The 24,376-nt window shown below is 35.4% G+C and overlaps 1 protein-coding gene across 1 annotated transcript in view; it reads right to left on the bottom strand.

The window, feature by feature from the left end:
• Positions 1-23,288, bottom strand: part of LOC118264549 (uncharacterized) — a 29,061-nt gene extending 5,773 nt beyond the window's left edge. The window contains exons 1-5 of the mRNA XM_050705131.1: positions 23,015-23,288; positions 4,090-4,262; positions 2,126-2,312; positions 1,529-1,615; positions 622-840 (exon numbers count right to left, since the gene is read on the bottom strand). Coding sequence (XP_050561088.1) covers positions 622-840; positions 1,529-1,615; positions 2,126-2,312; positions 4,090-4,262; positions 23,015-23,048 — 700 coding nt within the window. The 5' untranslated portion in view covers positions 23,049-23,288. The remainder of the gene's footprint in view (positions 1-621; positions 841-1,528; positions 1,616-2,125; positions 2,313-4,089; positions 4,263-23,014) is intronic.
• Positions 23,289-24,376: the final 1,088 nt, after the last annotated feature.

Genomic DNA, 24,376 nt, shown 5'->3' with positions numbered 1-24,376 from the left:
CATACATTTTATACAGTTGGGTCAGGCAGAGAACGCGTTGCAGCATCATAGCGTCCGTCGGTGACAGATGAAGTTTGTCGGTTATACTTTTTTATCTTTTTACAGCCGTTTCCAGAATGGTGTACGAGTGTAATATGAAAATACCAGGCGAGCATAATTCTGAAGGAACTCGGTAACAAACTGTGCCCGAGTTTTTTCAAAGTAGGTACGTGCCGCGAAAACATGATTTGATAAAAATATTTTTCTACATACCTACCATGTAAAAAAATCTTTTTAGGCATTAAGTAGACAATTGTATTTGAATTTTTTTGGTCGTATTATTTTAGGATGTGTAGAATTTCAGATTTGAGATCAATTTCATTGCAAAAACGGGTATTGAATATTTTTTTTCTTCAAATGGAAACTATATATGCTTATTTATTTTATTTAAAAATTAGGCTTCTGGGCTTTTATTATATTCCACATCTGATAGTATTTTGAATGTTGTAATAATAAATTGTAAAACCCAGTTATCAAAAATTAAGCTTAAAACTCATATCAAAATAATATGAAAAAAATACTACATAATAATATAAAGTATACCCAGGTTTCATAATTGTATAGGAGGTATCGGTAACTCACCTGCGGCTGTAAACATAGATAAATGTGGCGACCTCGCAACTACCAGGGTCGCATTCGTGGCCCTTATGTAGGGGGGTTGCATTGGCTGAATGGCTTCACAGCGTAGGGCCATGAAGCCCCTAGAGGTGGCCACTCGGAGTCGGATGGCCCGCCAACTCGATCGGAGGTTGAAGTCGTTGGCGTTCGAGACTGGCGTGTTATTATTCCTCGTACCAAAATCTGTCTGTTAGGACAAAGTAAAAAATACGAATTAAACGATAGATTACTTACAAAACTTATTACTTACTTTTTATAAGATTATCGTAGAGCATTTAAAACCGATTCGCCACATGCGTTTGGAAAAAGAAAGTCCTCAGCGCAACCAAAGATTTGAAAAAGGAACAATGGACTTTCCATTTTTGCAGTTTTTAGTAATATGAGTAGTAATAAGGAAGCTCAAATGGGTGTCGTCTAAATTACTTTTATGACGTCTAACTGAGTTTTATGTCATTCTTTATTGTAATACTTTTTTATATCGTCACGCCTTTTATCCCCGTAGGGGTAGGCAGAGGTGCACATTACCAGACGTAAGCAGGCAAGGCAGCAAGAAATGACACTATACACTGTCCCATGTAATAGGTGGTGAGCCTATTATCATACACTGGGCCCAATTCCAGACTCCTTGTTAATACTGAGAAATTTTCGAAAAAACCGAAAAATATCCCAACAATACTTTGCCCGTCTCGGGAATCGAACTCGAGACTCCTTGCCAGACAATCACACTTGCATCCACTCGGCCAACGAGGCAGTCAGTTATAGTAATGTGGGAAACGGAACGTAAGAAGAAGTGTAAGAGAGAGAGTTATGTGTGAAAGAGAGGGATATAGACGATGAAAGGAAGCGAATGGAAGAAGGAAGAAAACGTCACATTGATATAATAAGTTAAGCAATACGTCTTCACCCAGCTGCACAGTGCCCGGCACTCCCGATATCACCGGGTCCTCTTTCAATGTCACTGCAACAAATGAACACGTTAGGCACTTGCTTAACTCTCTGAAATGTTGCAGTATACTAGTATTATCGATTAAAAGTAACATAAATACTGTGAAGACATAGAGACGGTGATTTGAAAAAAAGAAATAGAGTTAACTTTGAATTCAAAAATCTCCGTAACTAGACAAGATGTTAGATAAAATCGATTTGTATCAAAATTCTTCTTGTTAAATAAATACATACTTTATTATCATGCATTTTAAAGAACGGAACGTTTTCTTTATAATTTAATTTTCGATTCTTAACGCGTATGTATAAATTTATCATCAGTAGGATACGCCATATCGCTCACGCCTATGTCGCCATGGGTGTAGGCAGAGACAATGGAATGCCAATTGCTACGAATCTTACACACCTCTTTCGCTTCATCAACAGTCATCAGTCTTTTCATGCATGCTCATCAGCTAAGATATCATTTAATTTAATGCTTCATAACTAGATAAGTATTTAACATGAAATATGTATAGCTTACCAGCCACTGTCAATTCCTTGGTCTGCTTGACTACTGCAAACCGCGGGCCCTCGGTGGACACTTCACAAGTGAACGAGAGCTTGGTGTTGTAATTCCTGGGCAGTACCACGCTGATGGCACAGCTGTTCAGGTTGCAGGACCCTCTGGAAACACCTCCCGCTGTCGAGTTGAACGTCCTTGTTGGAGGCTGCGAGAAAACGTGATTGTTAAAATAATAATAAATGATTTTATTGTAACTTTCGTGAGACATACTGAATTAATTATTATGTTATCGGCTTACTCACGTAATGTTTCAGTAGCAGCGCGACAATCGCCGCGTCGTGTGTCGCAGTAAGTGCTGCTTCCTTGGTCTGAGCCTTAGCACTGGCTGCAAACTAGTGGAGTTCCTCGGTGGACACTTACAAGTGAACGAGAGCTTGGTAACATAATAATTCCTGATAAATGAGTTTACCAAATAGAATACAATGGCACAGCTGTTACACGTTGCAAATCTCTTAAATAACTAGCTGAGGCCGGCATTTCCTATCGTCCATGTCTGAGAAGAAATGCTGCGAAATAAACTGAAGGTTAAGTCTCTCATAATATTCGCTGAAGGTAAGTTTATGGTACTGCTAAGATATTTTTGAGACGTCTAATACTAAAGTGTATGTATCGGTAACAGATAAAATTAATGAAAAAGAGTTAAGCAATGATGCTGATAAAGTATCTACACTTTTAAAATATATGACTTCACGGTTGGTTCAGTGGCTGACACACAGCCGGTTACTGTGTATAGCGGGTTCGATTCCCGTACGGATCAACTCTTTGTGTGAGCCAGAAATTGTTCACCCACGACATAGGAGAAAATGTTAGTGTCGGGCAACATTTAAAAAACTTTTATAATTTATCTTCACATATTCATTTATCCAAATTAAAAGAACAAATGTTGTCCACATGTAAGGAAGAAGGAAATATTGAAACATTATTACAACAACCTTTGTTAAAAGATTAGCTTGAAACAGAATACACACAGGATAACATCGACAAAAAATACACACAAAAGATAATAATGGGAATCAAAATACATTTACGAAATCTCAAAACACACAATCATTGTATTTACAATCCTGAAAAAATACACAATAAACCTGATATTCCCGTTTAATTCACTGCTATTTATTTTCTGAACCAACAACAGCCCCATTTCTATTTAATCCAGCTAAAATGTACGGGTTCTGTACAAAAATATACTTTACATTGTGTGAACGTGTTTTAGGTACCAGGGCATCATAATACTTGAAGAGATTCGCTAACAAACGCTTGCTCATATCGATTGAGTGTTAATGGGTATGATGAAATATGGAAAGTTATTATACACAATGCAATTGAGATTGTCTCTAAATTTATAACAACTTGAATTAACTAAAATATCTGACTGTTTTAGTATACATAATAACATTTGATAACATAATTATAGCATGAATACATAAGCTTAGGTATTTATGTTCTTAACTGAAAAAGCGATCGATACACAAGTCTGTTACTTAGTCACGAGATTTACTTATAAAATTATACATGTCTTAAAGATGTTTCTATCTAAAGCACATTAGATTCCATTACAAAAAGCTCAAAGGAATTTTCCTAAAACATTTCCACTACTTACTCAAGTTTCATCTAATTTATTCAAAAGGGATTAAAAACGTTACAATTAAGAATATTGTTTTTACGAAACATTTTGATGTTTTGATGTAGTTTTCATTTAATTTATTTTGTAAGCCATGTATTTATTATATTAGACCAAGAAATCAAAAGCGAGGGAAAAACTAGATATCAACTGAGTGATGGATGATGGATGTCCCACAATACATATAAAACCTCCTCAGTACTATCCTTCCATCACTGTACTAGGATAGCAGAATGTACTAAGAAGTCAATCATCATAAAAATTTGATTAAAATACAACGAAGTTAAAGCAAGACACCCACCTGTTGTCCTGGTGTGAACCTGAATATCTCGTTGCTACCTCTGTACCACTTGACGGAGTGCAGGGCAGGGTCGCCCTGGTCGTTCATATAGTGGCACACGAGGTTCGCTTCTTGGTGGGGGTCGCCGTACATCGGTACCTCCAGAAACGTGATGTTGTGAGCTGTGGCTATCACTGTGGACAATAGAGAAATTGGTTAAATGCGTAAAAAGGTTAGGTATACAAATAATATCAATTTCAGAAAGGGTGATTTTTTAAACATTCAAGTTTTTCCGCGGGACCTTTTTAGTCAATTATATTCTGACTGACTGCACAGTTGGTATGGTAGTTGAGCAATTGACTGCCGAGCAAGCACGTAGCGGGTTCGATTCCCGCACGGAGCAACTATTTGTTTGGTCCACAAATTGTTGTTTCGGGTCTGGGTATCATGTATATGTGAACTTGTATGTTTGTAAACGCACTCACGACAAAGGAAAAAATCCTAGAAGGGGGCAAAGTCTTATGAAAAAAATCCGCTGATAGATATTAAAATAAATAATTACTAATTTTAATATCTTGCTTCAAAAATTATCTAGTCCAGTAAATAATATAAATACTACAGGTACGAGTATTTTGATTATTTACTAGAAATATTCCTTGTGGATTGTATTGCTTAGATCACAATATAAAGTAACCCTTATTGTGAAGACGGAATATATTTTAAAGGTCAAACCACCAGCTGTTCAGCTCACAACAAATTAAATAATGCCAGCTATTTTTCCACGTAACTTTTATTCTGACTCATTCTTTTCTATAAGAATCTACCTACACATTAGCTTGATGAAATAGTTTCATTATTAATTTATTATAACAGATATTTTTTATTTTTAGACCGTCAAAAGTGTCTCCTTAGTTTAATAGAAATAAAAAATGATTTCGACTACACACACACAGTTGCTAGATTTACTTTCAGCACTGTACTAGGACTGCAGAATTTAGTAAGAAGTCATTCCTTCCATATTTCGTATTTCTCATTCCTATTCGCTGACTATCAGTTCTCATTAAACAAAACTTTAAACAGGAATCGTATCTTTTACAAGTGTTCACAATAACAAAGAAAATACCACACTACAAGCGAACCCATTGCGAAGATTTCACAATACCGATAACATTGTGCAATATACAAGTTTGCACGAAGTTTGTGCAGTTTTTGTTAAGCGACGGACACTGATTAAGAAGTTCCGAACTAATTTTGCACAATGTGCAAAATGTAACACATTTTAGTTAGTGTCTGTTTGTGTTGCGTATCGGTGTATTGTGAAATTATTCGAAACTTTGTGTTTGTTGTTCTAGAACTGTCTTTATTAGAATTACGTTGTTTAAGTTCGATATTGTACTAGGTATTTTGTTTAATGTCATGTTGTTTTAACTCTAATTACTACGTCTACAAACTACAACTATCTAATTAGCTTATATGTTACATTTACGAAATCAATTCTAAATAATCAGACGTTATAATGTATATTATTAATTCCAGGCTATTAGAATGGAAATGTATCAACAGATTGTCTCGCCACATCTGACCTACCAGGCTGACATAAACGATACAACAGTCATAACTTCGACACCTATACATGCTAATCGCCATTCAGCACAATCGCGTTCATATCGCACATGATGTAGCAACTATCGCTAAGCCTGTACTTAGCAGATTGCCAGCTCAACGCTGAAAGCGCTAGATTGTAGAATTAGCATAATACCCCAATTTTGCTGTAGTATGCGATAGCTGGCTAATTAGTGCCGTGCACCGAATAGGAAAGCGATTTAATAGCTTAGTTCCGATGTTCTGGTGAGAATTTTAATCAATTATGTGGCTCATTGTGCTGGGAATGTTGTTTGGCAACGGACAGAATTGTAACCGTAAGTGATTCAATGTATCTAGGTATCTACTTACAGTCGTTTTAAGTTCCACTATCAACAAAATATGGATTTTCTAAATCAATCATCACATCAACAGCATATACTAATAAATGACTAATGGTGACCAAAGGCCTCTTCTTACATGGGGGTGGTTTGAGCATTAATCACCACGTTCGCTCAACGCGGGTTAGCGATTTCAAACCTATAATTAGACATTATAAGCCTAGGTTTCCTCACGATGTTTTCCTTCACCGTTTGTCAATGGTTTATAAATAATCTTAGAAAGTACATATATGTACTCGTAACTCGGAAAAAGTTACATTGGTACTTGCTACTTTTATATTTGTTTTAATTTTCGTTTTGTTTTTTTTTGGTGCATCGTGCCCGGTGCAAAATATTTTTTTTTCTTTCTTTCTTTCTTTCTTTCTTTAGTAGGTTTCGAACCCGCATTCTAATGCACAAGAAGCAGGCGTCTTAAACCTCCGGGCCACCACGACATATCTAATTCAATATAATTGAAATAACATGTTCTTAATGTTTTAGAGCTATGATAGAAATCTCAATATTTCTGACACATTTTTTAAAGCAAGCAAGTAGTTGTTTTTCTTCAATTATTTATCTTTGATTTGAGACGATACCCCTCGGGCGTAGCTGCGTAGGTAGATTGAGAATAAACAACCAACTGTTTTCATAACTCTTCGTATTGGACTTGCAGAATCTAAGAAAAACATTGAGCTAAAGTCATGTATATCTAGGAAATTAACTAAAAGACAGATTCTCGTTTATTTGTTAAGGGAATAATATCATAAATAGAAATTGGACTTGGTAATAAATTATGTTAAACTCGAGGCATATTCTATGAACTTATCAGACTGGGGTCGCATGAGTTCACTATGTGTCATTATATCGCACATGTTGTAATTGTTTACTGATTAAGCTCAATTAACTTCATAGCTTAGTTTACTGTACTAACAGCGCAGTCTTTTAATTAATTGTTTTGTTTTAAACTATCCATAAACCATTTTGACGTTAGGAACTTATGTTACCCAGTAAAATTTTACGAAAATTATGTTAACGTAATATGGAGAAAAAACTCTAAAACCAAGCGACGAAAAACTTGTAGTTCCGACCACGGATTAGGGACCTCCATGCAATCCGCAGCAATTTATTTAGTTCCACAAAACTGAGTTTTAAAACTTTATAAACCAACTGGTGACAATTTTGCAGCAAAAAATTGTCCAACGCGAAATATTTTTTGTTAGAATTCATTCGTCAGGTTTTGGTAATGCTTTGAACTTCGATATAGGTACATATTTTATCTGTTTAGCGGAGTTAAATGTAGTTACAGGAAATTTCATTTTATTAATAAAATTAAGTGAGTACGAAAAAGTAAAAAAAAATATAGTAGTATACATTTTTAAACATTCCAGTTGTTACTGAATCTATTCAGCTTTAATCACATTCCTGTGTTCACTGTAGACAGAAATAATATTAAAGAAATTGGACGACGATTACGATATAGGTAGGTGAGTGTATTACGATTATCGGCCCTATAGTCGAAATTAGCTTTTGAACCACTCGCGGTTTACACGTGGCGTGAGACATAGCGCTGAGGATCTTACTACATAATATTTAAATGCAAATTTTTGTGTGTAGGTATGTTTGTTGCTCAATCACGTCGAAATAGCTGAAGGAGCCGAGATAAAATTTAGAACAGAGGTAGATTAAAGATTAAAGTTTGACACTTTTTATCCCACAGGACCGCGGGTGAAGCCGCAGGCAGAAGCGAGTAATATATAAAAATTCATCCCGCTCACAAGTACATTAAGTTTTTGCTAAGAAAACTTAGCACCGGGCAATTCTCCATCGCAAATACAAAGTAGTTGCGAAGAAAAACATAATTAAAACAAAACGCTTCGAGTTACCAACAACTATTACCAGGAGAGCATAGCACACAAACAATGAATATAAAATTAATTTATGAGATATAAGGAAACTGAGTTTGCATCAAAATGTAGTCGTAAAAATTTCCTTTGCTAATATTTTTATGCTGATGAATCTGTTTATGTCCTTATGGGATATTTGCCGGTTTATGTATAGATGGTAGCCGTAAGATCTCTCGAACGGAATAAGATTTTATTACTCACTATATTCCGTAGGCATCGTGTATACCTTTCGGCGTAATGGGTTTCGGGAAAAATTTAGTCTAAGTACATTTTATTCGAGGATTTTCCTTCACTCGAGTTAGATGAAGCCTCAGCAATTATGAGAGTTTTTATTTAAAATACCCATTTTCTTGGCACGCGTCTGTATTAAGTTTGGTAGGATTTCGGTGCTTCGATTACATTAAATTGATATCAATTACTCAAAAACGAAAAAATGCTGTTTTAGAAGCGGCATCTTGTTTTTCAAATAACTAAATTAGGTAAGCGTAAATAAAGTAAAAATTCAATTCCGCCTTCAATTTACTTTACCGTCTCATTTTTTTTTTAAGTCAGGTAGGTAATATCCCTAAAACCTTCTTCTAAGTCTGAAAAAAACTATACTGAAAACCACATTGAAATCAGTTTAGCCAAACGTGAGATAATCAAACACAAACATACATACATACAAACTGAGAACCTCCTTTTTGTCTTGTCTGTCTTGGAACATTTTTATAAAATCTCATGTATTAACGAATATTTGTGTAAACTATACAATAGGTACAAATCATTTCTTTAATTAGCGTGTAGAATAAATGATTTTCTTTCAAGTCGGTTAAAAATCCTTTTTTTATGGAATAGGAGGCAAACGAGCAAACGAGTCACCTGATGGTAAGCGATCAGCGCCGCCCATGGACACCCGCATATGACACATGGTTAAAAAAATAGAAAACCATATCTTATTCTTATGCAATCATACTTCAGCTGATACTTCAGATCAAGCTGTTTATTTGCTATCATAATGTGGTGGTCCCAACCACACTGCCGAGTAAAAGATGATGATTAACAAGGCTCTCTTCATGTTACGCAGCAGATTACCGACTATGACTACACAGCGTAATTCCATTCTCACGGTATAATTTATGAATATTTTATACAGTAATGTTCTTTGTTAAAAGGCACGAAGGTACTTGATAACTTTTCTTAAGTCCCACATAAATTATTAACAAAGGTTAAGCACGGGGATAAGTGGGTCTACTAGGTAAGACGAAATTCTCTGATGAAATTTTCATTATAGCGAGCGGAGAACACCTCTCTCTCTCTCTAATCTTTTAGAGTAAACGTCATATGATACGAGGATTGTCTCGTCGGTAGAGTCGGTTGTGTGCTCAGCTAGTGGGCGCAAGGTCACGGGTTTAAACTCTTGGCTATGTAAATTCAGTTAATCATCGTAGTTGTCGTTTTGTATTTTTCCAGTCCGTGTTACTAATAAGAAATTTTTGAAAAACCAGAAGAAACCCAGTATTTACTTGGCCGACCCGTGAATTGAACCCGAGACCTCTTGCTCGGTAGTCGTACTTGCGACCGCTCGATCAACGAGACAGTCAGAAAATTTCTCAGTAGTAGCACGGAGTCTGGAATTGTGCCCAGTATATGACAATAGGCTCATCCCCTGTTACATGGGAATTATAATTTTTTTAGTGTTGTTAAGTCTCCGTTTGGCCGAAGACCCACATAAATTGTGAAAAGTGGGTGTACATTGTACAGTGACATTACGTGCCGTAATGTGCGCCTCTGCCTACCTGGGATAAAATTGGGTAGTATTTTTCTACTACTGCATCAAGCATGCAATCAATTCCATTTCCTACCACTTCGAGTGCAGTTAATCACCTGCCTAATTAGTTGCAATTAATTGAATACACGTCAAAGCAGTCTGTCTGTCGAACTGTTGTTATTATTCCTATGCATATAGTTGACTAATGTAGATTCTGCGTATCTTATAATGTATTCTATGATAACATAAATTATTATTCCTTATTATCTGAAGTATAGGTAGAATCAAACGTAACTAATTTTTGCAAGTTATGTGTATGAGTCCCATGAAATTGACGAAACATGAAAAGGACGAACCATATACCATATTTATAGGGCAATAATTATAAGGATATAGATTTTCCCATAGAGTTTAAAAATTAGTATTAAAAACATTTGTTCGAAACAGGCACATTAATACTATTAGTCACAGGTCCAGGGGGCTTACTTTTGAATTCAATTCCGATCGATCGACATTGATATTGTTGAATAGCAACACGCTAGTGTTGCCCGTTGCATCCGTATTGCGCGGATATTGAATGTACGACATGGTATTCAATTTGGCGTTAAATTCCGTACTCTGAATGCTATTTAAACAGCTATGATTGGGGTTGTATAGTTTTGACATTAAATAATTATTGGATTTAAATTGCATTGAAATTGAGATTAGTTTCATGAGTAAGCACTCAAGTTTAGTCATGACATTAGTCGTAAGATTTTTTTTGTTATGTATATGTATCCTTATATACGGTGACTGGTAATTAGTGAACGATATTTTAACACGTGATTGTACTCATGATAACGAACAACTTTCCCAAAGAAACTTTTTTGTATACTCATTAGTTTTATTTTTTATCAGAATAACAAAACTACAAAATTTCATTAGCATGCGCGCGTTAAGTTCCAAAATACCTACTAGTCTTCCGATCATATAGGTAAACGTTGAGAACACCTCAATAATTTTATCTCTCAACGATGATAAAATAAAAATAGATTTCGTTTCCTTTCCTTTTCCTTCCCTGCTTGTAATTGCAGTAACATCAATACTGTTTGAAGTACTCCACTGTGAAAATTCTCGACTGCAGTAATATCCATTTAATGCCGTACTTAGTTCCCTACAAAGAGCTCTTCTCTACTTATTTGCTAGTTAATTAAGCAAACCTGTAAGTATATAAAGCTTCTTTGATTTGCGTATTTACTTCCTTTAGTTTCATGTTTAACATCTGTGGAGCTTATTTTAAAATTTCTTTTTTTATGGTATAAGCCGGTAAACGAACAGACGGATCACTTGATGGCAAGCAATCGCTGCTGCGCAGGGACAGAGGCGTTATAAGTGCGTTGTCGGCTTTTTAGGGTTTAGAAATATGGGAGTTTTAAAATATCTTTGATCGTATTTAAGCGTTTTCAATAACTGTAGACCGGTCATAGGGACAAGATATCGCATACTCGAGACTTTGAAACATTACTTTAGTGTTTAATCCCTGACCACTTTAACTTGAAGTATCCTTTAAAATAGTTAAAGCACTCACAAATACTTTGTACTCAAAATAGAACTTGAAAGTGGAGAATAATTTCAAGCCAGTTTTGGCTGGGAGACATAAAAAAGGGTCGTATTTTCTGCCCAGTGGCCAGCCTTTGATCTTGGGCACGTAAAATAAATAAATCATGGCCGTTGACTAAGTGACAACCTTTTGACCTATTTTCATGTACTAGGGTCGCATAGACTAGGTGTAGACATGTCGGAATTTGTTACTACTAAATGACGATGCTCTTATAACTTTTATGAGAAAATAACGCGATTTTTTGTTTCATTTCTTCATAGCATATTTTAGCAGTTATTTTTACCACACTATTATGTGAAACTGCATTTGTAGTCGAGTGGTCCACGCAACTACGCAACAAGGGATCTCAGGTAAAAGGCGAGAAGGTGACTTTTTCTGAGTTACTTTCTAAGATTATTTAGACACCACTGACAAACGGTGAAGTGCTTACATTTTCTAATAATAAATTTGTTATAGCCAACCTGTATTGAGCAAGCGTGGTGATTAAAGCTCAAGATTGCCTTTGATCTGAGATTTGAGTGGCTACTTATTGGCTATTGATGTTGATGATGATAATGAAATGACAATCCTAGAGGTACAAATAGGAATCTACCTATCTATAAATAGTATTAATCAAGATATTATTATAATACGTAGGTAGGTAGGTCTGTGTGACAGTGAGTGATGGCGGCCACTTCTGTCGGATTGGAAATTATTGTAACAGGTGTAATTAGTAATCGGCGATTAATTAATGTCGTCAAACAATGTAATTGATGTGTTATTGCCGACAGAACATTTATTAATACAAAATAAATTATCGTTAACACTTAATGTATTGTTATATTTGTAGTTTTATAGTTCGTTAAATAAATATTACTTTGGTTTGAAAACTCAAACCATAAACAATCTCCTTTGACACGAAGTAAGCCACCACAAAGGTTTCTATCTATCTATCCACATTTTTAGCGGGATATTGTAAAAAAGGAAGAAATGGTTTTGTCGAGAACAGTGAAGGAAGGCTTTTGATTTCTGTTCTAATAATTATTGTTTATTTAAAGTAAAAACAGACTAAGCATAATTTTTATTTGAATATAGTATGTATAAATTTCAACGAATTCAGAGTAGCTACGAAATAATTGCTGAAAATGTTGAACATTTTCCGTAACCCATATTAAACGTAATAGGTAGCTATGTATGTTTTTTTTTTAGTTATACTTATATTATCTTCAGTCCTAGTACATGTCTGTCTACTAGGAGATAAGCTTACTAAATGTATACACCTGAAACATTCTTTACTCCATGATATTTTACACATACATAAGTAATTTGTAAAACTAATATCCGTTAATTCTGTCTGAACCGAGAATTGAACTCACCCATCGAGGCATTTAATTACGAAATTAAATTACCCACCTAAATACATTTTGTTTAAAAATTATTGTACTAGGCAACCAGAATCGGTAGGATATAAATTAATAATAAAAATTAAAACATTTTTATAGCAGACTTTCTTCGCAAAGCTCGAGTTCTTTAAATGAGTTCAGCTCGGAATATTGGATGAAGTTCTTCGACAAAATAGTGTTTTGATATAAATCCTAATGCAATCACGAGTAACTGAGAAAATCTTATAAATCTATTTGATGTTTTTGTAGTGCGAGTAAATCGGTTAAAATAGACAATAGTAATTTTTTTGTGATATAAGTAGATAAGAAAATAGAATAACTGTGGCATTTTGTATACTCATCTCTAAAGCTAGATTTTGAAATAACGAGTTTTAGTAAAATATCAACTAATGTTTATTCATTTTTGTTTTACTTATTTCCATGCTAAACCGTTTTTTAAATAGATATAATATAAGAGTGCCGGCTCGACCGAAGCGATACCACGGCCTCACCGGCAACCGACGTGAAATAACACGTGCGTTGTGTTTTATTGTGTGAGTGAGTTACCGGAGGACCAATTAACCCCTTCCCCAATCTTCCCAATCCCCGATTACCCAACCACCCTTAAATTCCTAAAGTCCAGCAACGCACTCGTAACGCCACTGATGTTTCGGGTGATGTCAGATATCATCAGGCGATACGTCTGCTCGTTTACCGGCTTATAGATACCATAAAAAAACTCTGGGTTTAGTTCCCAGTCTATAGTTACCACGAATAACAATCATGATATTGAATTAAAAAATAAATACTTCGAAAACATAATACCTAAATAAATAATGCACAATTTTTATTCTACTCTACAATTCTCTTTTCATCTACATTCTACATTGTTGAGAATATAATAGAACAACAAAAGAAAGAGAGTCGCTTATTTCATATACTTTTTTTCAATTCTGCCTCATAAAACTGTAGAGAAGCTAATGGACTTAACAAGAACAAGTATTTCCAACGTGATAATGGCTTCCAGTCTGTTTTCGGTTTCACAATTGTTTTCTGTGAAAAACTTTGTGTAATTAATGATTCATTAAGAACTAACTATGCGAAAATGTGGTTCCGTAGTGGTTGAAGTTGGTATCGAATGTTTTCAACCCCTGCTCTATTTAGATTGCCATATAACGTGGAAGGAAAAGAAAGTTCCAGAAAGGGCAAAAATATTTATGAGCACGCTTTACTTGATGAAGGATTTTGATAAATTCTGTTGACATTCGGCTCGTATTACGTATTATTTAAGACAAAAATATCCGTAGGCAGGCTTAGTTTGTTTTCTAACAAGTACCTACTAGAGTGTACCATCGTATTTCATGTGTAACGTGAAGACACACGCTACAAATAACTCCAAAGACCGTGAAATATATTATCACTTACTAATCATAATTATGACTACACGGTTGGCGCGGTGCCTGGGTAACGTGCAACGTGTAGAGGGTTCGATTCCCGCACGGAGCAAGTCTTTGTGTGATCGTTGTTTTGGATCCGGGTGTCATGTCCATGTGAAATTGTATGTTTGGAAACGCATCCACAATATAGGAGAAAATCCTAGACCGTTTAAAAAAATCTTGTCAAAATACAACGACAAAATTAAGTACTTAGTAAAAACTCAAATCTTTTCCTTATAGAAATCGAGAAAATTCTAAAAGTTCTGATAGAAAACTCTAATATATACATTATACCGTTTTAAATTTACTTTCAATCTCATCGACACCCACGTAGTGCTTAAATGGCTACCTTCTTCAATTAGTACCTTTGGTCATACATAGGTATAAAATACCAGTTTTGCGATGTTTGTTTTTTAATATGTTTACGGAAAGATGATGAAGCCTGTAAAAATATGTAATATGAGTACCAAGTTTGCCGTTAGTTTTATTACTATCTATTTTTATAACATCCTTATTTGCCAAAATTAAAATCATTAGAAGATGAGTTATCACTGTAACTATCGTATCGTCACGCCTTTCATCTTCAAAGGGGTTGGCAGAGGTGCACTATATGGCACATAATGCCAATTTACAATGTACAGCCACTTTTCACCACTTTTGTAACAGGTCCCATGCAATAGGGGGTGAGCCTATGGTCATAGGTATACTGGTTTGTTTATACATCAGTTTACTAATTAGATCCTTATCTAATTCTAACGCCTATTTGTGCGAGAATGCGATGAATTACTCCAACTAAGTTATGTCGAAACAATGCATCGTACATAATTCGTATATGATAAGGCTAACTGGGCTTTGGTTGTGTCACAGTATATTATGTTACATATTAATGCTATCTACGTGCCGATAGCTTCCAAACGTCGCTGTAAATAGGTCGGGGCCTTGCTAATATTCTAGATATTGAAGTCCCGGCTTTAAGTCTTCTAAAGGATCACGCCGTAGATGTGTAGGAATGAAATTTTATTAGATATTCCATATCTTATGCGATCCTGGTAGGTATAACGGTTTAAAAAGGGTTCAGGGTATTTGGGACTTGATTGAGGGCTAGGATTTTTATATCCGTCAATTGATGTCACTGCTATATAAAGTCGTGAAAGTAATAGATAATATCATCTTTCTTTCCTTAGATTCAAGAGAAGATGGGCATGATTTAAAGCATCGACACATGAAAAGCCCATTCAATAGAACGATGTAATATTTTAATCAGGAAATATTTTTTCTCATACGTTTTAAATAGTTATATAACTATTGATTTCCAAACCAAATGGCCCGATAGCATCTTGAATTTCTCCCATTCTCTGTAAATTGATTCGCAACACAAATGCATTTATCGATGTAGCGAATAAGGATGGTAGTGTTTATCAAATCACTGACGGATTGAAGCGGGCAAGTGAATAAGTGGCGATGAGCGTTGCACCCTCGCTCGAAATGGGTCACCAAACGACTGAGTACGTGTGTCCATTGACCATGCAGATGACTCACTCGCTCTTTCACTAATTCATGAGAAACCCATTCTAAGATGGATTTGTTTTGACGTAAAGTAGATGTTACATTTTCAATTTGGATGTTTTCAACTAGATTAAGAGGGTCTTTCAGTTCATAATTTAGATGTTCTATTGAATCTTACTAATAGTATCAATGTGAAAGTTTGTGAGAATGTATGTATGTTTGTTAGTCAATCACGTCAAAACGACTGAACAGATCGTGATGAAATTTGGAACAGGGATAGATTCTGCGGTCTGGAATATTTTTAGACTACTTTATATCCTACGTGAACGCGAGCAAAACTGCGGGCTAGTCATTCATAATAACAGAAATACTTGGTAATAAATTAATTAATTGATTGTTCTCCTTTTAATTTAGTAATAATTTGCAATCAGAAAACTTTATTTCTCCTTCATCCGATCCGATCCATCATATTATTGACACACTCTCACCTAATCAATAAGTAAACTATCAAAACACTAAAATCTTTTACTGAATAGTTACAAACTAACTCTCAATAAGTCGAGTTAGATCAATTCACTAAACTTGGAACTGCCTTTACTCAGTTTAGAAGGTCGTACAGGTAAATTGGCAATCTGAAGCCCAAATGTTTGTCTGCATAGTTTAGCAACGATATTTAACTGCCTAAACTCAATTATATATTCGATTAAGACTTGACTTCATAGAAATATGGTTAGGATTTCATTGGAATATCCTGTAGGTGTTTAGTTTGTTACTTGAATATTATTTTAGAAGACCTTTCTTGGAAAGGGGAGTTGTTGCTATATTATTGTTAGCTGCCGTCATACGATTTCATTTTGACTATGATTGAGATTGGTAGTTTGTTTAATCTGTGTATACTTTAATTTGATCTGGAAGATCAAACCACTTATAAGCATTCGAGCTTCTTCATAAAAGTATCAACCCAAAAATACAACAACAATTAGAATAGGGTAGACGAGCAATTTTTATTTTAATGTCCGTCTTGAGTATTATTTTAAAATATTAGACAAGTATTTTTTATTTTCTTACGGAATCAAATAATTTCGAAGATATTTGTAACGTAACTTCATTACATGACATACATATGCACACCTAAACTTTGATTCGTTTTATCGTGATTCGAGTATTTTTTTCTTATATGACAAAACAAAAAATAGCGTTCTAATATTTTTTTCATTACCTAACTGACGAACTAAATAGATTTTTAACTTTTATACTCCATCATCATCACTACTATTAAAAAGCAACTGATACTAGTCTAGGTACTCTAGATATTTTCAAACAAATTTTAAATAGCTTCAGAATTTGGAAATACTCATAAATGTATTAAAAAAGTTCAATATAGGTAGGAATCTATAAAAAGATGTTACCAGGAGAACAGAATTGACATATGAATTCAACGATAAAGGATCAAAAGCCAGGGTTGACTAATCTCCGATGAACACCTAATCCATCGCACATGGCTGAATTCTTTCACGCCTCATCTGAGTCAACGTATAAAATGGTAGAGGAAAAAGTTAATATATATAATAAAGCGATTTTATTTCGCTGTTTATATCCCAACACGTTTAGGAAGAAACTCGTATAGTGCTCTAAGTGATTAGTTTGTCACATGTGTCTGGGTGTGTGTGTAAACGGCTCACTTAGCAACCCTAGTGCAAATTAATAGTACAAGGACTGGACTTTACTACTTGATAGAAATACATACAAGTGTGGGAGAGTCATGTTTCGGCACGAATAGGCCGACTCGACCGCCTCAAAGAGCCATCAGACCACCAAAGATGGGGCCCAGTAGGGCTGATGCCTGATCCGGAGCTGCGGACTACCTAACGGGTTTACCGGGGCTCCGGGTCGAAAAGCAGGAGAAGGAACGGGGTGGTTTTTAGTCAGTAAGAGTCTGACACTCCCTCTCGCCTCGCCCAAGGCGGGAGAAGTCATTGGATGATTTTCCCCCTCAAAAAAAAAAAAAAAGGCCGACTCGACCGAAGTCCTCAAAGAAAAGCGACGTGAACCAACGCATGAGTTGTGTTTCGTTGTGTGAATAAGATTAGAGGCTCAATTAACCCCTTTCCAATCTTCCCAGTCCCCGATTCTCAAACAACACTTAAATTCCTAACACTCAAAAGGCCGGAAACGCACTTGTAACGCCACTGGTGTATCGGGTGTCCATGGGCGGTGGCGATTGCTTATCATAAAGTGATCCGTCTCGCTCGTTTCCGGAATATACCATAAAAAAGTTACATAAAAATAAAATGCTGCATCAGATTATGGTCATGTAAAATACAAATGGTAAAATATAAAAAACTTATAATCACTATTAGGTAGCAATTGCAACCAAACGATTATTATTTAGTCACCCCACTCAATTCTAATTAAATAATATGTCATTAAAAAAAACTAAATATTACAATACAGAATACATATAATGAACCTTACAAACCAGATCACATTTCTACAGATTAACACCATAACATTCAAAATGATATCAATGGTATCAATTCAGCTGACGATAATAATCCAATTATATTAAACGGCGAAGATATTATAAGCCGAAGTACAACTGGACGGGAGGCTGCGGTACAAGGACCCAATTAAAGTAATGATATAAAAACTAACGATCACTTACAAAAGGCTTCGGATGCACGAGACTCTTATTAAAAACAGAAATTCAGCTGCATTCATTCATTAGAGCACTCATCCGTTCGGGGTGATGAAGTAGTCTCTTCGTGCTCAACACCACAAAACGACTGGAGTACACGAGAGAAGTGGAAAAATTACTTTTTTTACTTTCCCCTAGCAAAGTTCCAAGTATTCTTTTTATATAGTTCCTTTCATGTTGCAAAATTGTGCTTGGGAATGACGATTAATTTGATAATGCTGAGTTCCTGCTTACAAGGAAACGTTTTAAATGTCAATCGGGCCTTTAATAGCTTTGGTAATGCTTGTAACATTTTTATATTGGAATAAAGTTTCCTAGTATAACCCGCTAGGTAGTCCGCAGCTCCGGATCAGGCATCAGCCCAACACGTCGAGCTGGTCTCTCACAACATTTTTATTAATTTATCTTTTTCTTTGTTGTACTCTTTCGGAATAATTTCCTTTTAGAATCTTTTTGCACATGGCATCTGATAATTTGTGAATCCATATTTGAAAAATTGTTGCCAACATTTTTATTTAATATATTTTAAGAAAATAAGCCTTTGCAGAACATTCTCACCAGTATTGCGTCCCCGTTGTTCTTCTGAACCGTTATCACTAGCACTTGGGCTTAACAATCGTCGTTTAGCAGGTGTGGGCCCATCAGCATTTTCTTGCTTCATTTTTAGTTACTTTATTAACGAAACTTTAATTTTGTTATAATGGAACGTGTTGCAAGTATGGTGTGTCAATGGTGACTAATGCTCTAAAATGATTTAGTGCAATAAATATAAGTAGCATTCAACGATAAGTCGGATGAAATACCTAAAATTACGCTACGAACACAAGAAGCGATTTTTAACCGAAGTATGGTAGCCGGTAGGTAGGCGGCGTTTAAGTTAAAGATGTTAATTGTTATATATCGGAACTCACGAGTCTGTATACATGATACAGCATTATTTAGAGATGCGGCAGCATTTGCCAAAATAGTTACGGTTTTATACCAGTTTATTAGTACTACTGTACTACAGCCTTGATTAAAATCTGCTCCGTGTAGCCAATATCATCATCTATTGCTAAAATAATTGGTTAAATAACTTTTTTTTCTAAAACTGCGCCATAACAGGAATGTAATGATAAAGAGAAATATTTTGGGAATCTTTTTATAGATATTGGTGAGTCGCCCGGGAGCGGATGGGTGCAGTCATTGTTGCAGTATACCAAATAACTATGGCATCATTGCGTATTGTGGAGTATGTGCATTCAAATTATAATTTTATGATGACGCTTATACATTAGTCAATGCCGCGTTAATAGTTTTTATGGAATATGGTTGTAAACGACCACCTGAGACACCCACAATATCAGAGGTGTTACAAGTGCGTTGCCGGCCTTCGACGGGGTTAGACACACTACGAAATATAATGCAAGCGTTTTCTTATGCCGGTTTCCTGTGAGGCTGGCCTGTGGTATCACTAGAAGTATGGCTCTTACACGTTAATTTGTTTTATATCGGAATACTAATCTTTTACAAAGAACTCATGTCATAAACATTTATGGCTTTATGACTTTACACCCACCAGGGTGTCATATTGTGACAGGAGAATGTTATGTTGTAAATGTACGTAATGTACGGTACATCTCTGATGAATTCTTCGGGGCTTAAAACGTACTTTTTGTTCACCAATATAAAACAAAAACAAAACGTATTATGTTACGCCAAAGAGCCAAGAAAGAAATCAGAGAGCGCCTGATAAAAAAAATATTAATCAAAATTTCATTCAATGTATGTATTGCTCACTTACTTTGTATTCGCGTGTAAATGTCGCTGTTTACTATATTTTTACCGACTTCAAAAAAGAAGGAGGTACTATGTTCGAATGTTAGTTTTTTTTATTTCTTCCCCGATTACTCCGCCAATTATGAATCGATTTTCAAAACTATTTTATGTGTTTGTAAAGTTTCATTAGCGAAAGGGTCCCAATTATAAAATATTACTTAATGGTCATAAAATTGTAAATAGCTTAATATTAGGTATCTATTATGGTTTTAATGAATAATTTTGTTTACAACTTATGGCACCGACTTCTAACCTATCAGTGGGTGGGTAACCTATCAGTACTAATAATAGTTATTTTTTGCTTTTTAGTTTTTACCTTTATTTCTTTGTTTTAAAACGTAGCGTTTTATTTTTACAATTGATATAACATGTAATTAAATTAAACATAAACTGTTAACATCTAGAGGAGGTTCTTTGCTGGAGATGAGAACTGCTTCAACCTGCCAGTTGGTAGAGTGACCACAGCAAATGACCTTTGGTTCTGACGATTTACTTATGAGTTTAATTTTCGATTAAATTCATTACGTGCCATAATGTGCACCTCTGGATACCCCTTCGGGGATAAAAAAGCGTGGCGACGATTTAATTTTCAAAAGTATGACAGTGAGAGAGTTATAAGAGTACAAAGGTGCTTTTCCACCATAGATATGCTATGCTACGTTGCTGTGGATGCGTTTGACTTCCACCACCACATTCACTTTTACACAGAGCTTAGAATAATGTGCTAAGCTATCGGTACCAATGATAACGGGTTCAACTAAGATATGTTTTTATATAGAAAGATGCGTGCTATAGATGTGTGCAATGGTTGCTTGCTATGGATGGGTTCCCTACTATCGATACATCGCATACTCGAGCTGCGCATCTTCATAGTACATTTTACTCGCACCACTACATTGTTTAGTATCAGTGGAAACGGTCACATAGTTTCACAGCTTAGTTATTACATCCTTGCAGCATAGCTACATAGCACATCTCTGGTGGAAAAGCACCATAAGGGTCCGCATTTAACGGATATCGGATATCAGCGCATTTAATCCAATTCACCTGCCTAGCGTGGAGAATATTGCATAGTCCTCTTACGTAGAGGAGGCCTATAGGAATGGATTATCACGAGCAGTTGAGGTGACACGGATTAAAACCAGAAAGATATTGTTGTAATTTGTAATAAATTATAATCTTGTCTTCTTTAAGTTTTTATTTTATAAAACATGTATGCTCTTAAAATAAACGTATTTACTGCAAAATACAAAATTTTATTCAACATATATTATTATGAGAATGGTCACGAAAAATGGAGCCTGCTATCAGTTGTTATCATTTTCAGACAGATACATTGCAGCTTCACTTTTGTAGTTTGGGAACTAATTTGTTTAGAGCCTGTCATATCCAGCATGTATACCAGCATGCAGCATTTTTTTTTGTTTTCACATTAAAACTAAGCAGATTCTATCATCACATACTTGCCATGTTTGATCGGGCTTACAGCATAATAATGTTGAAGTTTTTGCGTCTAAACGATGAACAGCCTTTGTCGCCCTATTACATGAGACACACCAATTACTATGCCTAATAAATTAAATGGAAGTAATGAGTATTTTTTTTAAGTTTATGCTTTTTCCACGGGTCGTTTTACATACAAACATAATATAATTCGACACACTCATCACACATCCAGACTTTAAACAACAATTATTGAATCTCATAAAAGTAATGTTCCGTGCGGTCAACCTACAGTAGTTAGGACTCGTATCAGTGTTTAGATAAATAATTTTAATACATAGATTGTTGATAAATCTTGGATAAGCATATAAGTAAGTATGTAGATAGTACAGTTGTTGTTATGTACAGCGATTATCAAGCTTTTATTGCAAAATTGCGAGTATAAGCTTGTCTAGAAGAAACTGCCTGCTGCAAGTCGATAGCCTGACGTCACATGATTGGGCTTTTTTGGGAAATCGTCTAATGAATACTATAAAAACTTGAAATGATTAGAAAATTAAAATTATATTCATAGTGATTTAATAATCATTAAGAACATGTAGAAACAATTTTCTATTCAATACAACCCTATTGTAAAGTGTATATAGTGAAAGTTGATATATAAAGAAGACCCTTAACGTAAGCGAAATTACAGTCGTAATAGGTACCTAAGTATTATCCTTCGGTCAACCGTAGCAATTGGATATCGACTATTCATCTTCGAAATAGATATTCTTGATTGGCGAATTCTAGTTTCTATAAAGGCAGCTTCAATATATCTTTCAGTTCCTTTCAGAGACTTCTTTGATCAGGATCGACGTTGATTGGCTATTCATTACCGCTCATCCTCATATCTTGGTGATCTCATTACCCTCTCAACGCGTAGTTCCTTCTCTATTATTCTATCAGAAAGCAGGATATCTAGTTTAAAATTCCACAATCATTACTGAGCACAACTTGCGTCCGTATCATCATCAGTCACAGTCACTCAACTCACAATTGAACACCTACATGATCGTTCATTCATTCGTTCAGCTATCGTGACTAAGAACAATCAAGTAATTTAGAACTTTAAGATGAGAACAATAATGTTGGTAATCGATAATTAAAGGTTTAAGCTAGAAGCTTTTTCAAGAAATGAATATAACGATGGCTATTCGCGTGAAAGAAATTAATTAGCCGTTTTACTTTCCCCATTAAAAGTCAAGTTTGAACAAAAAATGTTCATGTAAAGGGCGGTAACCGAGTCCCCTAATTGTTACTCGTACCTGGTGGGAAGACTTTCTTTTGTCATTTTTTTTATTCAATTAGAAGGCAGTGCGCATCTCTTACATTAAATTTTTTGTGAGAGATAGATTTATGTAAACTTATAGAGTATTATCTTAATTATTCTTAAATGATAAATTAAATAATAAAAATCTAAAACTTACCCACAAAAAGTCCAAAAACTAGAAGTACTGGCATATTGAAAATAAAAACTAAATATCCGTAACACAGCAAAAACTTTTTCCTCCACTATACATTTCACATGTTTAATCCAACGTTATTCCATGTTATCACTTTCCTAACTTTGAACTACAGACACCACATACGGAGCCATGAGCTAGATCCGAAACACGCACGAAATCCACAAGAAATATGTTTCGCAACGCGAGATCAACTGCGAAAATTGAGACGTCGAGACGTGCGGGTGGCCCGGGTGCCTTCAGCCGACTGCGGCACAGCATCCAGTCCTGCACCTCCCCTGCCCTCCTCAAATTTCCTCCTTCTCACCCCCTCACGCGCCCTTATCGCGATCCCGTAATTAGATAAATGTCATTGCTTTTGTCTGTGTTTTTTTGCTCTTTCCCCGACGAATTTTGTCGGCCAATGTAATAGACTCCGCGTCGTTTGAGACGCTCATTTACGTAAATGCTGTTTGTCTTGTACGGCCGCCTGTGTGTGTGTGTGCTTCAATTCCGCGCGAAAATATGTCTCGGCCGTATTGCTACTAGTTTATGGGGCTTCCATCTCACAACTCGCAGTTTCCACCCACTTCAGATTTGTTTTCATCGTCATATTTTTTGAGGAACAATCTTGCTTGACTTTTGTGTGAATGGCGTTACTTTTTAAAAAGATATGATCAGTATCATAACTGTAATGAGCTATTGGAAGGATGTAGGTTTATATCTGGATCGTAAAATAGTAGTATCGCCTACACTACTTCAGGTTTAAGATCCTGTTGGAAAGTTAGTGTCTATAATACTGCGCTATAAAATTTTGGGTAGATAGTAATTGGGAACATCAAGTAGGACATACTGTAAGCACACTGTCACCTTATTAAACGAGTTGAAATTTGATAGCATTACGTGTTTTAAAAGAGATCGTAGTAACTGATACAATATTACATTATGCAGATGTGTTGCATGCAGAACGAAACGAAAACTCGGATATCGATTTTTCAATGAATTTAAAAGTTTCGCTCTGCTCAATAAAGTAGGAACTAAGAATAGTTTGTCAGAGTCAAATCTCCGTGCTTTTATATGAAGAGTTTTATGAAAATGAACGGAAAGACTTAAGGAAGGAGATTGCTTGCATTTCTCTTGCTGGAGATATTATAGCGTAGGTCTGCACTTTGAAGTCTTTCAAATTCAGTATCTATGGGTCTTATCGGATTTGATGAGGACCGGATAAGTTCCTCTAAGATTCAATTCACAGTGAAGTGTCAATACGGTGTGATGTCTGTGCACTGGAACGATCTCATTTTCTTTATTGGTGAACGAATGGAATATTGCATTATCGTTGTCGCTTCT

The sequence above is a fragment of the Spodoptera frugiperda genome, chromosome 26, assembly GCF_023101765.2.
Source record: "Spodoptera frugiperda isolate SF20-4 chromosome 26, AGI-APGP_CSIRO_Sfru_2.0, whole genome shotgun sequence".
In the NCBI taxonomy this organism is placed as follows: domain Eukaryota; kingdom Metazoa; phylum Arthropoda; class Insecta; order Lepidoptera; family Noctuidae; genus Spodoptera; species Spodoptera frugiperda.
This window is presented reverse-complemented; position numbering and strand designations above follow the sequence as displayed.